At 47.8% G+C, this 16463-nt stretch overlaps 1 protein-coding gene across 5 annotated transcripts in view; it reads left to right on the forward strand.

Annotated features, from left to right (window-relative positions):
* The window catches only part of Erc1 (ELKS/RAB6-interacting/CAST family member 1), a 116462-nt gene that overhangs the window by 45856 nt on the left and 54143 nt on the right, over positions 1-16463 (forward strand). For all 5 annotated transcript variants that reach the window (XM_013023708.1, XM_013023709.1, XM_013023710.1 and 2 more), the window contains 4 exons: positions 5374-5511; positions 6887-7027; positions 8048-8188; positions 9637-9830. In XM_013023708.1, coding sequence (XP_012879162.1) covers positions 5374-5511; positions 6887-7027; positions 8048-8188; positions 9637-9830 — 614 coding nt within the window. The remainder of the gene's footprint in view (positions 1-5373; positions 5512-6886; positions 7028-8047; positions 8189-9636; positions 9831-16463) is intronic.

Here is a 16463-nt window from a genome sequence, read left to right on the forward strand (position 1 = left end):
GGGGGGGGGGAAATAGGATTCCTTTCCTTCCCATGTCAGCCCGGATTGCCTCTCCCCTCCTCAGACACTCTGTAATGCACTTATAGACCCTCTCAGAACTCTGCCGGCAAAGGCCTTTGCCTTCTATTCTGAACCCATAAATTTCCTGGTCTGTGAGAAGATGGTGTCCGATCCTCACACAGCAAAAAAAGGTTTCGGTGAATATACTCACTTGTGTTTTCCTGTTTGTTTATTAAGGAAGCAAACAGAATTTAGTTTTTCTTCCTTCTGTCCCTGAAAGCTCCCGAGTCAACAATGTTAGAGACTTATCCACAGGAAGAGACTACGATGTGACTGCTCAGCCGAGCGTGAGCCCCTGTGCGTGTGTCCGCTGCGCTGCTTTGCGGACCCTGACTCTGGAGGGGTCAGAGAGGGCCAGTGTTGCCAGCCCTTTCTTGTGGTTTGCTACTTGTATTCTCTAGTAATAATTCCATATGGGACTATTTAGGGAAGAGCACTGACAAGGAGTAATACTTTTCCAAGTTACGTGTGTGAAATGTAAGTGGGGGGGGGGGGGGGAGGGGGGGGGGGGGGGAGCAGGAGCGTGAGTGAGCTGTGGCAAGGGCCAGGCCTTGGGTCCCATTCCCGACTCTGTGTGGCTCTGCCGGGGCCGCGGCCCCTCCCCCATGGTCTCCTGGCTTTCTAGGTGGTTTACATATTTATGCCCTTTGCTTCCACTGCTGTGGGACAATGCCAGATGGCAGGCACACACAATGGGATTGGTGCCGCCCCCCCCCCAGCCTCCCCTATGGTTTGAAGTAGTTTTGTGTTACAGTAAATTTCTTACCTTTATAATGAATCATTGACCTGGAAAATGTAATTGAGCATTTGAGTCTGAGCTGCATCCAGAATCTGTGTTAAAATCGTGCAGCTTCTTGCTTGATTGATTATAAATGATGCTGTTGCCCACAATTTTAATTTGCTCACGCAGATGCTGGCCGGGGCCCCTTCCCTCCTTCTGCAGCTTTGCTGCTTCCCTGCCTTTTGATGCTCTGAGTTTTCGATTTAAAAGCAGCAGCCGCTGACTGACACCTACCAGGCAAAGGACGCTTGTCCCAGGTGCTTCTGGGGCTGCCCTTGGGGCTTCTCTCCTCCTGGAGTTGGGGGGGGAGAAAGGGGAGGGGGGCTGTCGGTTTCCTCGCTCTTCAAATGGAGACTATATTTTCCCACCAAAGCCAAATTTTACTCTTTATTCAGAGAAAATAATTTGCTTTTTCATTTAAAAAAATTTTCAATATTTTCTAAATATTATTATCCGAAAGGCTCAAGCTAGCTAGTAACCAAGCTAAGACATAAGAAAAGATCCAATTAAGCCCTAATTGAATTTAATTTGGAAACTCGATTTGTTTACTTAGTCATTTTCCCATTTCCTTTTCTTTTCACTTCTCACTTACAGCTGCTAAGTCAACCTCTTTAGATACTGACGAGAGGAGTAGCAGGTGAATGGATGTGGGGCAGTGAGTGCCCATCGAGGACCTTCCTCACCCCCACCTGCCTTTGGGGAGAATTAGAGGTGGACAACGGGAATGCGGTGTAATTCCACCCCTGGTGCACCAGCGCCGTGCTGATCTATACAGGAGGCTTGTTATTATGGCTGAAGTTTGTTCCTTAGGGACAGGGAGATTTTCATATCACCTTGCTGTAAAACCTTCCAATTATGATAGGTCCCTCCCTTTTCTAGAGCCCCAAGACACCACACAGCCCTCCTCCCTCCTCTATTCTCACCTCGAATTAAGTTCAGACTAGACATTCATAGAGAAGCATTGTTTTATGATCAGTGGAGAAAAACCTATTGCTCCCTAATAATCACCTGGCACTTAGTGGCAGAAGTGTTTTGTGTTTTCCTCCGCTTGCTCACTTGTCTATCTGGAATTCAGCAAGGATGCCTGAGGGCGGCTTGCCTCCGAAGTAGAAGTAGGCAGTGTCACTTGGGTGTGACATGTGGATGGTCCCTTATCTAATGGCTGTTGCTCCCGCCTACACCATCTACTTTGTGTCTCAGCAATTGTCACAGGCCTCAGAGCAGTGGCCTGATATTCCGTGGGTTCCCTGACCTGACTCGTGAGGAGGGGAGGCAGGGGGGTGAGGGGGGCGGGACAGGGAGAAAGAAGGTGCTTTGCTCTCTGAGAGGCGGGCAGACCCAGCATTCCACAGAGAAGCCAGCCGCCTGGAGATCACATGTCCATGTTCAGAGATACCTGCCTCAGTGAGGTCAAGGCGTTGAGTGAATAGTGATGGAAGTTCTCACTCCGTCTCCGTGGACTTGTGGCAGAATAGCCTTGTTAATCAGAATGGAAGAGGAATGTTTGTTCTGCTCGGAGTTTTCCTATTCTTTGGAGTGCTTAGCTGTCCTCCACTGCTCCCAGAGGAAGCTGTTTCAACTCAGAAAGAATTCTGAGCAGTCTGAAATTGCTTTGCACAAGTTTAGAATAATTCATAGGAAAAGAGCGCAGAGCAAAGTATGGGGCGCAGGAGGATGGGCCCGCGGCCGGGGAGATGGACGCTGAGAATGACTGAGAAGATTCGTTTTCCCTGAGAAGCCCAGGAGACCTCACACAGGAGCGCTGTCTTCTCAAGTCTGCCGACTGGAGAGCTGTGGGACTCGGTGCCTTTCAGTTCATGGACAGCAGCCTTTGATTTCTCTTTTACAGATTATTATTTTGTAGTTTTAAGTTTACAAGTCTTACACATTTTGGATAAACTTATTCCTAAATATTTTATCCTTTTAGATGTTATTGTAAATGGCTTTACCACTTGAGCTACAGATCGCCTTCTGGCTTTTTGGTGGTTCATTGGAGGTAAGAGTCTCACGGACTTTCTTACCCAGGCTGGCTTTGAACACTCAAACCACAGATCTCACCCTCCTCAGTAGTTAGAATTATAGGCATGAGCCCCCAGCTCCTGGCCTCAGGTATTGCATTTAAAAAACAACAAAAACACTTCTTTCTGCATCTATTGAGATGATCGTGTGGTTTTTGACGTTTATCCTAATAATATGGTGCATTGTACTGTTTTTTGTGTGTAGAAACCAACTTTGCAGGCTTGGGATGGATTGGTGTTCTTCAGCTAGGGGAATGTAGAAACTGTTTACTGTCATTTTCTTGGAAACTGTACGACTGGACCTGGGAGAATATAGCCTTTGGAGATATGCTGCGTTTTCAAGGGCGGAGGCTTAATCCCAACAAGGATTTCCTAATACTTTCACAACCAGAAAGCAATGTTAACCTTACTACAACATAAGCTCTTTGGTCTTTTAACTCAGTGACTTCGCTCACCCAGGCACTTTCTCTGTGTGTTGGCAGCGTAGCCACGTGTGCCACATGCGTGTGAGTTCCAGCAGGCAGCACGCCGTGTAGCCACGTGCGCCACATGCGTGTGAGTTCCAGCAGGCAGTACGCCGTGTAGCCACGTGCACCACATGCGTGTGAGTTCCAGCAGGCAGTACGCCGTGTAGCCACGTCCACATGCGTGTGAGTTCCAGCAGGCAGTACGCCGTGTAGCCACGTGTGTCACATGCGTGTGAGTTCCAGCAGGCAGTACGCCGTGTAGCCACGTGCACCACATGCGTGTGAGTTCCAGCAGGCAGTACGCCGTGTAGCCACGTGTGTCACATGCGTGCGAGTTCCAGCAGGCAGCACGCCGTGTAGCCACGTGCACCACATGCGTGTGAGTTCCAGCAGGCAGCGCGCCGTGTAGCCACGTGCGCCACACGCGTGAGTTCCAGCAGGCAGCGCGCCGTGTAGCCACGTGCGCCACACGCGTGAGTTCCAGCAGGCAGTACGCCGTGTAGCCATGTGCGCCACACGCGTGTGAGTTCCAGCAGGCAGTACGCCGTGTAGCCACGTGCACCACATGCGTGTGAGTTCCAGCAGGCAGCGCTCTTGCACGGTGCACTCAATTTAAACTGTCCAGGCAGTACAGATAAAGCTTGTGCTCAGTTGTTTCTCAGGAGACCCTGCAGAGGAACGGGACACAGTAATAAAGGCACAGATGGGTATCCAGAAAGGGACAAAGGATTTAGAAAGCGGGGCTTGATCCAGTGTGGAAGTGCTGGCCGTATTGCCTTCCTTCTGCTTGCAAGCCGCGCCCAGCCGACAGTCCCTCTGTGGGAAGGCTGTCACGTCGGGTAGAGGAGCTCTTACCCCAAGCCCTGATGAAAGGATTCCCTGTGTTCCTCCTTGCTGCCACACCAGAACGTGTTTCCTACTCAGAAAACAGCTGCTAGCATCATACAGGGGTCTTGTTCTTTACCTTCTCTTTCTGCCACAGCCAGCTTCCTCAGCTTTTCCTTCTAGCAGGTTTTTTTTCCCCTTCCTGTGAAGCAGTTTTTCAGGTTATACAAATCATTAATTTTTGTCAGTCTTGGGGCTTGAACTCATGGCCTGAGCACTGTCCCTGAGCTTCTTTTGCTCAAGGCTAGTGCTCTAGCCACAGTGCCACGTCTGGCCTTTTCTGTGCGTGTAGTCCTGAGGAATGGAACCCAGGGCTTCATGTATGCTAGGCAAGTGCTCTACCACTGAGCCACCTTCCCAGCCCCAGGATGGTTTTTAATAGACATACCCCACATAAAGGATGATGTAAAAATCTAACCCAACACCAGCATTTAATTACAAAGGTTTTCCGGGCTGTCCACCAGGGGCTCAGCACCTGCCATCCAGCAGTGTGGGAGGCTGAAGTCAGGAGGGTTGTGGTTCCAGGCTAAACTAGTCAGAAAGGTTTGTGGGCTACCATCTCTACAGAAAAGGCTGGGCATAGTGATGCATTCCTGCCACTCCAACAATGGCAAGACGTGTACGTTGGAGGATCAAGGTCCAATGTGGCCCGGGGAAAAGTGAGACTGTATTTCACAAATGCAGAGCAGAGAGTTGGGGGTGTGGCTCAGGTGGCTGAGTCCCTGTCTAGGAAGAATGCAGACCTGAGGTCACCCCTTAGAGCCACCTTTATACTGCTGGTTTTTCTCACCGTCTACCGGCTCGAACCTGTGTTTTCCTTCAGTTTGCTGTCAACAACTTTCTCAGCATCTACAGGGGCACTTAGAGGCAGTCCCGTGCCCCCCACTGCCGCCTGTGTGCTGGGTCTTTCCCCCAGCTGCCTTCCCTGCTGTTAGGAAGCTGTGTTTTTGGGTGTACGCCCATAGTGTGTGTGTGTGCACGCGTGTGTGCACGTGCGTGTGCTCATACGCGCATGCCTCTTTTTTCTGTTCCAACACCAAATTCTGGCCTTAAGGTTTTGCATGTGATCCCTCAACGCTTAGTTTCCATTATCTCCTCAGAAACCCCTGACCTGCCCTGACTTGATCCCTTTGTGCCTACTTCCATTTTCTCATGCATGCAGATTGAAAATCTTCAGGAGCAGCTTAGAGACAAGGAGAAGCAGATGAGTAGCTTGAAGGAGCGCGTGAAGTCCTTGCAGGCCGACACCACCAACACAGACACCGCCCTGACCACGCTGGAGGAGGCCCTCGCGGAGAAGGTGGGCGCCCCGGGGCCTTTCCCACTCTCCTGAGACTCCTCCCTGGGGACGAGCAATAGACAGTGTGAAGGGAGCGAAAGCTTCCTGGGTGCTGCCTGTAAAAGCCCCTCCCGCCAGGCAGGCAGTCCCTCTCCCAGGTGCAGAATCCCGCCGGGCCTGGATTCCGTCTTTCCGTTGTCAGAGAGCCTGTGGGGCTGTGGGCACACCAGACACTGGTCCACAGGAGGCAGCACGTGGTGTGACCTACTCTGTGCTCTTCCCCTTCTGCGCCTAATACATTCATTATACATCATACATTAATGATTATAATGCACTGGCTGATTTTCTTGCCCCTGGCCTCATTAATTTATTTTGCCTTCATGAGCAAACCTTCTTTTCAGCCTTGGTTGATTGACTTAAGCAGTGGCCTAATTTAACCAGTGTTAATGCCTTAAAGTTAACTCTATGCATTTCTGTGGGACATTTTAATAGGATTTTTAAAAAAAGAGGAATGAGAGTCACTTCCATTAGGCTTTAGGCGAACGGTTGGACTCAAAGCTTGCTTCCTAGGTATATTTAGAAATATTACCCAGAAGTACGCCAAAGTTGCTTTGACTTTCAAACTTTCTGGCAGTAGTTTCATTTTTTTTCCTTCTCTATTCTCCTTTATACTCTAAAGTCAATATCCTTCTCAGGTTTTTTTTTTGGGGGGTGTGGGTGGAGAGGCAAATATGTGAATTTTAAGTTGTTTTCCATTGCTTTGAAGACAATGTATAAAGAAGAAGTATTTGTTACTTACTGTCCTAAGGGTGTATGTGTAAGTTTGTAGTCATTTGGAAGTTGAATTTAAATGAAGAGTATTCCAAGAAAACATTGTGGTGCTTTTAATGAATTTATGATTTGTAAAATAACCTAGAAAAACCAGGTCAGATCTTTGATGTAGAAAGATGGGAAGGATGAGTTCTTGAAAAAGTACATTTTTGAGCCAGGTATTGGTTGCTCATGTCTGCATCCCCAGCTACTTAGGGGGCTGAGATTGGGAGGATTTTGATTTGATGCCAACCTGGGCAAAAAACTTTGTGTGACCCTTCCCACTTACTGTCTGGCCCAGTGCTTTGCACTTACCTTCCCTGCTGTGGTGGGAAGCAAAAGACAATTGGACAGTGGCCCAAGCACATGCCTGCAAAGGAATTGACTCTTATCTCAAACATATGGCTGGGGTGTGGCTCAGTGTACCTGCCTAGCAAGCTCAAGGCCCTGAGTTTAAACCCCATTACTGCAGAAAAGGTAAAATCTGACTTACTGTCTTTGGAGAAGAGGATGTGGGTATCACATTTGGTCATCTGAATCAGTCTTTGAAATGCAAACAAACCTTTCCTGTGGTCTCTCTTCTCAGGAGCGGACAATCGAGCGCTTAAAGGAGCAGCGGGACCGAGATGAGCGAGAGAAGCAAGAGGAAATTGATAACTACAAAAAAGACCTTAAAGAGTTGAAAGAGAAAGTCAGCGTACTGCAAGGCGACCTCTCCGAGAAAGAGGTTATGATCCCCAGCCAGAGGCCTTGCTCGGTTTGCCTGGTCCTGGCCTGGCTGTGCGCACAGCACACCCACACACGTGTCCTGGGAGCCGATCCCCTGAGTACTCCCTGGCAGGCTTTTGTGACGGTCTCCTAGCGAAGTCACAAAAATAAGAAGACACAAAGCGCAGATTGGTTCACTCGTATCCTAAGTCTTTCACTGTTTCCAGTGAAGTTTCTTACTTGTTAGTGACAGTTCTGTAAATCTAGTAAGGGCTGGTTGGGGAAATAATGGTGTCACTGGTAAGAAAAGTGACACACAAAAGGAGCCTGGCAGCCAGGCGCTGGTGGCTCACGCCTGTCATCCTAGCTACTCAGGAGGCTGAGATCTGAGGATCACGGTTCAAAGCCAGCCTGGACAGGAAACTCCGTGAGAGTCTGATCTCCAATAAAAAAAAAAAAAAAAAAAAAACCACTCAGAAAACCGGAAGTGGCGCTGTGGCTCAAGTGGTAGCGCGCTTGCCTTGAACCGAAGAGCTGAGGGACAGCGCGCAGGCCCAGAGTTCAAGCTCTACAATCGACAAAAAAAAGAGAAACTACTTAAAGAGCTATTAAGTTAGATAAAAGTATATTTTAATCTTGCATTTGAAGAATGCTGTTAACGTGACCTAAATAGTAAGAAGGCCGAGGCCCTTGGAACGAGCTGGCAAAGCAAGCGCTTCACGGTCTTCCTCGGGATTCCCGGATGCATAAGGGGACGTATGGACCTGAGTTACCAGTAGACCTTCCTGTAAAAAGAGAGTTGTCTGTTGAGGTTCATGTCACTTCTGAGCTCGGCTGCAAACATGCACAGAGCTTCATCTGTTTCTGTTCTGTGAGAGTGGGTGCTGCACTCGGTGTCCTCCTCACTTCAATGAGTACTGAAGGGAAAGCTGGTATCGTTTACCAGTTCTCCTGTGTTTCTGAGATGGTGAGCAGCAAGAACTCTGACCACTGCATTTCTCCCTGTGGTGCTTATTCTCGCTGTGTCTTGCTCTTCCAGGCTTCGCTCTTGGATCTGAAAGAGCACGCATCCTCCCTGGCTTCCTCGGGGCTGAAAAAGGACTCGCGGCTGAAGACGCTGGAGATCGCCCTGCAGCAGAAGAAGGAGGAGTGCCTGAAGGTGGAGGCCCAGCTGCGGAAGGTGGGTGCAGCGCCTGTCTGGGCTCACATCACACGCACCTGGCAGAACTTGACCAGGGAGTAGCACTCACCCTGCTGTTGTATTCATGGCAGTGTAGAAGAAGGTCAAGTCTGCGGTTTGCTTATGGGTGAAGTGTGAGAGACAGCAGTGTGAAATTCTCCATGTTTCCAGCAGGTTATACTTCCTGGAAGGGGATACATACCAGAATGCCCCTTGTTCCACAGCCTGGGGGACGATGGACAGGGTGCCATGGCTCCAGCCTAGTTCTTCGCTCCGTGCTTCCCTTGTTTTCACAAGGCATCTTGTAGTTTCCAGAGGGGGACTTTGCGTGTCCAGCTCACACCCTCTCTGATAACAAGGGATCATCCCCAAAAAGCGTTAAGCTCAGTTTGTATAAATGCTTCTCATGTATTCAGGGTCCTTTGAACCACAACTTTCTAAACATTGCTGAAGAATACATCTTTGCCCCTTTAATGTTTTTTTCAGGACATTTTGGGGGATTTGGTCTGCTTCACTGCTATTCGGCATCTTAGGCTGGTTTCCCCACTGAATACGTAGCACATGTAGGGCTTTCGAGATATTAGAAGAAAATGACGGACTTGAAAATTAGTTTTAAACGATTGGAAATGTATTGATGTTATTAGATGCCTTTTTACAACAGAGTCCTGAATATGACAGAATTTTGTCTGTCATGGAGCTTGAACTCAGGGCCTGAGCTTCTTTGTGCTCAAGGCTAGCCCTAGCCCTATACTAGAGTCACAGCGCCACTTCTGGTTTTTGAGTGGTTCATTGGAGATGAGAGTCTCATGCTGGGGCTGTCCTCAAACCACGATCCTCAGACCTCAGCCTCCTGAGTAGCTGGGATTATAGGCGTGAGCCACCTGCATGTAGCCTTTTCTTACTTTTAAGTGAGCTGGTCTTGTAAAGTTTGGATTCCTTGCTTTAAGGCATTACCACAGGAGGGGAAGGTAGCCATGTTATTAACCTAACCTGTCTCCGTTTTCTAGGGTATCACCTTTGCACTATGTTCATAGATGCGGCAGATAGGAGAGGGAATTAGAGGTGAGGGCCCAGTGGGAATTCCAGGGGGAATCAGGTGCAGCAAGAGCAGCTGTGGTAATGTCAACAGTAGACCTTTTTGGTACTATGTGGTACTCTAGCAGGTGCTAGACTGTTAGTATATCACACCAAACTGTAAAACTCTAGCTGGCTTATAATGATTTTTTGGGCATATAGTAAATATTTAACCATGTGATTTTTTTAAACACAATACACTCTTATAACTTGAAGGCTGTCTATTGGCTATTTGGTAGTATTCTATTGAAATGGGAGTGTTAATAGTTCCTTGGGCCACAGTTTGCACAGTGCTGTTATGTGTGTATGCGACAGGGTTTGAACACATCTTTCTTTTTTCCTTCTCTTTCTTTTTTTCCTTTTATTTTTGGTAGGCACATGAAGCAACACTGGAAGCCAGAGCCAGTCCTGAGATGAACGACAGAATTCAGCAGCTGGAAGGAGAGATCACCAGGTACAAAGATGAATCTAGCAAGGCCCAGGCAGAAGTAGACCGCCTCTTGGAAATCTTGAAGGAGGTGGAGAACGAAAAGAACGACAAAGATAAGAAGATAGCTGAGTTGGAAAGGTAAGGAAAGGGAGTGAGTGGGCTTGAGAATCCAGAGTGTGGCTCAGCGCAGTGCGGTGTGGGTGCATCCAGGAGTGTTTCAGCCTCACCTGCCTCTGAGCTCAGGTTTCACTTTTTATCGACTAAGTCAATATAAACTCTTTACCGCAGTCTCTAAAAGATGATAGAAAATGACATTAAGACACGCTGTATTCATAAATTCCTTTGCTGAATGGAACGCCTTTGTACAACTACTTCAAGATAAGAAAACTACTTCCAAGAAAACGGAATAAAGCAATAAACTGAATTTCAACATCTTTGACAAGAGAAAGTATACATCACATAGGAAATTAAAGTTTTCTCCTGACTGATGGAGAGGGTACAAATAGTTGCATTTTGTTATTGAATTTCCCTATAGAGTGGACAAAAGAGCCTCAGCAAGTTATTTTTATTGATTTAGACTTTTTTTGGTCAGCAGATACTTTTTAGGCTGTCTCTTTTTAGACAAACAACATCAGTTGTTTGATCAAAATGAAAAGGAAGAGGGACATTTTAGTGACAGTTCAGAAGACTCAGAAGTGATCTCTAGAAGTGGGCTCTAATTATGAGTTATATAATTGCCAAATTGTAGTAGTAGCAGCAGCAGCAGCAAGTTTGGCCAGCTTCAGATCCCAAGGTTCCACTAGGGAGGTTTGTGCAGATAGTAAGGTATAAGCATCAACATGTGACAATATTGTATATACAAGTGGTAGGTGACTTTTCCATCTTGGAACTGGAACTAAACAGTAAACAGTTTACAATTTGCACCCGCCAGGATCCCACCAAGTTTAGGGTAGAATTAGCCCACACCCAGAATAGATCTGAACTCCTGTGAAGCCAGGGCTGATTGGCCTTTCCAGGAAACTCTCCAGGTTCCAAGGGCGTGTTGGGAGAAGGCCTTCCACACTCCCAGTTCTTTTGGGTCTCACAGCTCGGCTTTTTGGGCTCTGACACCCCCAAAACGACACCAGCAACAAAAATCCCATTTCCCTAACTCAAGCTTTTGCTGTAAGCTTTGTAATGGGTTACTGGGTCACCTAGGTGCACCTCTGGTGAGTAGACCGTGGCTTCGAGGGAAGAGGAGGCGGGGTGGGGCCAGCGCCTCCCGAAGCAGCCCGGCACTCGTGAGCATGGGCCCTGTAGGTCTCCTCTCACAGGATCACTCCGTGCTGCTCTCTGCGGGCTTAGCTGCTGTTGTGGAAGGCTCCCTCGGGGATGGGATTTACCCTTTTGCCTCTCTTGACCCAGTGTTACAAGCAAAAGAGGCAGTGCACAGTGTTACGGCAGGCTTGGAAACGAAGTTGGGTTCTCGGGCCTTGGTCTGGGAGGCAGTTAGCGAACCCTGACCCTGCGGCGGGCAGCCAACTCCCACTCTCCTTCCTCCCCGTTGCAGACCGCGGTGCGGGTTGCCCTGTCACTGTTGACTGTGTGTGGGTGTCTTGTCTCCCTGTGACCCACCATGATGAGTTCCTCACTTCCTTTGGGTTTGTCTTACTGTGGTCCTTTTCCATTGTTTTCATTTTATATGTGTGTCGTGTGCATGTGCGTGTGCGTGTGTGTGTGTGTGTGTGTGTGTGTGTGTCTTCTGCCCCTTGCCATGGTGTTTCTCAGAAAGCCAGTCTCCCACCAGTTGTACCATCCACGCCAGCCAGGTTTCTGTCCCCGCACTGTCAGGGGGGTTTGTGTGGGGCTTCCTGAAAAGTGAGCAATGCGTAAGGCTTCGGTTCTGCGCTGGAGTACACTGCTGCCGCTGCTCTTGCCACGCTCTGGCTTGCTTGGGATTGTGCTTGATCAATGTTAAAGAATAGCCAGTTGACGCAGCACATAGGAAATCTAGGTGGTACCTTTTTCCTTTTATTTTTTTCTTTCTTTTTTTTTTTTTTTTGTCAGTTTGGGGCTTAAACTCAGGACCGGGGCACTGTCCCTGAGCTCTCTGGCTCAAGGCTAGCACTCTACCACTTTGAGCCACAGCACCACTTCCAGTTTTTGAGTGGTTCATTGGAGATAAAGAGTCTCTTAGGAACTCTTCTGCCCAGGCTGGCTTGGAACCATGATCCTCACATCTCAGCCTCCTGAGTAGTATTATAGGCGGGAGGCACTGGCGCCAAGTTTGGTGGTCCTTTTATTGTCTATCAAGTCACCCGTGTTCTGTGAGGTACAGAATCTTTAGAACTTAAAAGATGGGAGCTACTGTAGTCCCTAATTCCTCGATAGTTACATTGAAAATACCAACTTTATATTTGTCTTTTAGATGCTCACAATGACTATACATGCACATGTGTTAATATTGAGAATATATTCATATATGTTCACAAGGCGTTAACATGTGAATGCACACATGTGTATAGTGTGTTGGCATGAATATACATACACACGCTTACAACATGTTAACACCTGGTTGTGTTTTTCTCTGAAAGTGTGTCAGTTCAAATGCATTAAATATTCTTACATAATTTAATTCAGTGGGGTTGCTTCTAGTCCATAGATTAAATAAAGTAAAGATAATTTTCTCTTTCCTCATTTTGTCACAGTTAAATACCCATTCTGACTTTGTGTTTACATTTTAACATCTCTGAAATGGGAGCATGTTTATTTATTTATTTTTGTCAGTCATGGGGCTTGAACTCTGGGCCTGAACGCTGTCCCTCAGCTCTTCAGCTCAAGGCTAGTGCTCTACTGCTTAAGCCACAGCGCCATTTGAGAGCATGTTTATATGAAAAAGCATGGCATGATTTTTTTTCCCTAGTGATACAGAAAGCAATGGTGCATCTTCTGTCTTTGGTGAACTGATGCCTCTAAAGGGTGTGAGTATTGTTTTGTTGGGCCAGGTGTGGTTCATGCCTGTAATACCAGGCTGAAGCAGGAGGATTATGAGTTTAAGGCCAGCTTCAGCTGTAGGAGGAGACTCTGTCTCTAACAAAACAAAGTTTTGCTGAATTGTAGAAGTGGAAGAAAGCATTATTTCTGAATCAGCATTATCTAATCATGTATTCTGTCTTAAGTATGGGTGAAACTAAATGTAGGGACTTATGTGATTTGGTTGGTTGTGTGTCCACACACACACACGTTCACCTTTGCCCCTTCCGTTGTTCTTCGCCATCCCCCTTTTAAAACAACTTTCTGTCATGTTTTCCTTAGTGAATTGCTGAGAAGCTTCAGGCTCTAGAGATTTGTCTTCCGTGTGGAAATGGATTACTGCAGCACTGGCATAAATTGCTGTATCATTTGTGTGGAAATGGTTCCGTAGAGAAGGATTTTTGTACTTTTAAGCTCTGGTTAACCATTTTGACCTGTGAAGTGTGGAGTCAGTCTTTGTTTTTTTTTTGGGGGGGGGGTCGGTCATGGGGCTTGAACTCTGGGTCTAGGTGCTGTCCCTCAGCTCTTCAGCTCAAGGCTAGTGCTCTACCACTTGAGCCACAGCACCACTTCCGGCTTCTGCTTCTGAGGTGCTGAGGAATCGAACCCAGGGCCTCATGCATGCAAGGCGAGCGCTCTACCACTGAGCCACCTTCCCAGCCCCAGACACTGTTGATGTAGTTGGCTGGCAGAGCGGTGACCGGGCGCTGCTGGTGGAGAGGAGCAGCTGTGTGTGTTCTGCTTCAGGGAGACAGCAGGCTGTCCTAAGCAAGGAACAAATCAAGGGAAAGGAAACTGCACTGAGTATTACAGGGGTGGGTGACTGGTCTTTACTTGATCTGCCTGCCGCTCGCTTGCTAGGGACCCCGCTTGCCTCTGCCTCTCCCTCCCAGTCAGTCTCACTGATTTCGTTTCACAGCACACAGCCGGCCCCCCAAGTCCCTGTGCAGAAATCCTTGTCCGTGGTGTCCTTGATCCTCTTGCTTAGCCGTGTGGACGTAGACTGAAGTCAAGTGAATCTGTGTGCAGAGGTTTTTTCTCCTAAATGTGCTCCCTAAGAACTACACCGCACAAGCTGTGAGACTGGGACATGTATGTTTAAAGGTGCCGCTCACTGGTGGCAGGAGTCAGGCAGATGTTTCCCGTGGATTTACCCCGCCCTGTGTTGTTAATGTCAATTCATGTGTTACCATTGTCTCTGTGTCGTAGCTAACAGGAGGAAAGCAGTTCAGAGGAGCAGCCCTGTCTAGCGTGGCCTCTCTGCCTCTGAGCACTCGAAGGCTGGCAGGGGACACGGTGGCAGGTCTGGAGACTGACATCCGTGCTCTGGATTCGCTTCGAACCTGCCATGTGGCCTCCCCAGGTCTCCCGGGCTGACTTCAGACTCAGTGTCTCACATGCTGAGACTACAGGTGTGCACCACCACACCTGGCTTTGTTCTTCACGTCCTGCTGCCAGAACAGGAAGAGAAGAAGGGATAGCCTTTTATTCTCACAAATGCCTTTTTGAAGCTTTGGTTTTTGACTATACGCTGAATTTGACTTGTTCATTTCTTAATCATTACGTTTCTTTTGAGGTACTAGAATTTGAATTCATGGTCCTCTGAGTCACGCCTCTAGCCATTCTTCACACTGATTGTTAACAAGTCAGTGCTTGCTTCCTGCCGCATTGTGCACTTGGACCCCAGCCTGGCAACATGAGGCTTCTTGTTTCTTTTCTTTTTTTTTTTGTTGGTTGTGGGGCTTGAACTCTGGGCCTGGGCGCTGTCCCCAGCTCTTCAGCTCAAGGCAAGTGCTCTACATTTAAGCCACAGCACCACTTCCCGTTTTCTGGTGGTTCATTGGAGATCAGAGTCTCATGGACTTTTCTGCCCAGGCTGGCTTTGAACCAAGACCCTCAGATCTCAGCCTCCTGGGTAGCTGCGATGACAGGCGCCAGCTGCCGGCGCCCGGCGGTTTTGATTCTTGTGTGTGTGTGTGTGTGTGTGTGTGTGTGTGTGTGTGTGTGTGTGTGTGTGTGTAGAGTTTGGACTCAGGGATTTCCACCTGTTAGGCAGGCACTCTGCCACTCGAGTCATGCTCCAAGCATGGCATGTGACTGACCTTTCAGAGAGAGTATCATACTTTTTGCTGGGGCAGGACTTGCACCACAATCCATCTGCCGGGTTTAGAGGTGAAGCTGCCATACGCAGCTTGTTCTTCGAGATAGAGTCTTGTGCTTTTTTTGCCTAAGCTGGCCTCCGCCCACAATCCTTCTCTCTCCCCCTCCCAAATTGCTGTGGTGACGGGGGTGAGCCACCAGGCCCAGCTTATTCTCCATTCTTAATGCAGAAATTGAGATTGTAAAGACCCTCCAGAGTCATTGGCTATTAAAACCCCTAACCAATTGGAAGATAATGCTAACTTCCGTGAAACTGATTAACTCTTATGAAGGAGAACTGTCTGTGAAGGGCAATCGTGAGCCCTAGGGGCTTCAGGCTGCGTGGGGTACTGAGCGTGGCTGCCTCACGGCTCGGGCTCCCGAGGAGGGGAGGAGATGAGCTGAGGTTTCCAGAGCCGCTCTTGTTCATTGTAGCCTGTAGATTGCACCATTCGCGAGTGGGTAGGTCTGCGGTAAGAAATATCCCATGTGACCAGGGATCTTTCTTTTAAGATTTGAGAAAAGGACTTCAAATTCTTCCACATAAATTTGAGTTTGGCATTCTAAAGGATGGCGGGAGCTGCCTGTATCTGTTTTGTTTTTCCTATAGGTGGCCTGATCTGCTGGATGGAGCAGGTGGGGATGGGCTGGTTATTTACTGGAAATAGAGCTGACTGAAATTGTAGCACCACTTTCACACAATAGTGTGAAAAAAAAATCCTTTTTTTTTTTTTTGGGCAAGGGGAATGGTCCTGGGGCTTGAATTCAGGGCCTGGGCACTGTCCCTCAGCTTCTTTGCTCAAGGTTAGTGTTCTACCACTTTAGCCACAGCTCCACTTCTGGCTTTTTAAATTATTTATTTATTTATATATTGGTGCTTGATTGGAATTAAAAGTCTCACAGACTTTTCTGCTCAGGCTGGCTTTGAACCACAACCCTCAGATGCTAGTCTCCTGAGTAACTAGGATTGCAGGGGTGAGCTACCAGCCCCACCCAATTCTAGCTTCTCAAATAAGAAGGTAGACCACCTTCTCTTCTTTTCCTTCTTCTTGAAGATTTTTTTTTCTTCCTGCCCTAGGAAATGCTAAACTTCTGATAATTTTTTGTTCCTTTAGAAACTTCCACTAACATACAGTGGTGTAATCTAGCAGGTGTAATGAGATCACTGGGCTAATCACGCGGTTACGTTGTTTTGGTGCCTGTGCAGAGTCTGCGCTGCCGCACTCTCTTCTTTGGCCCTGTGCTCTATGTTTTGTCAGTATTCCCGAATATTGTCCTCACTAACTCTTTTTAACTTTCTCTTTCACATTCTCTCCCTGGACTTGCTGTTTTCTTCAGTCTCACCTCAAGGTCAGTATGCTTATACTAAACAAAGGCAGTATAATCAAATGCTATTTACTAATGTTTTCTTCCATTATGACAGAAGATTAAAACAGTAGAATTTATTCCAACAAAGAGATGCATCAAACTTGGCAGAGGCTTGACTGTGGAGATTTGGACTTTAAAAGTTTCTGAGAAGAAGCCGGGTGCTGGTGGCTCACGCCTGTAATCCTAGCTACTCAGGAGGCTGAGATCTGAGGATCGCGGTTCAAAGCCAGCCCGGGCAGGAGAGACCGTGAG

Source organism: Dipodomys ordii, unplaced genomic scaffold (genome assembly GCF_000151885.1).
Source record: "Dipodomys ordii isolate 6190 unplaced genomic scaffold, Dord_2.0 Scaffold69, whole genome shotgun sequence".
NCBI classification, from domain to species: domain Eukaryota; kingdom Metazoa; phylum Chordata; class Mammalia; order Rodentia; family Heteromyidae; genus Dipodomys; species Dipodomys ordii.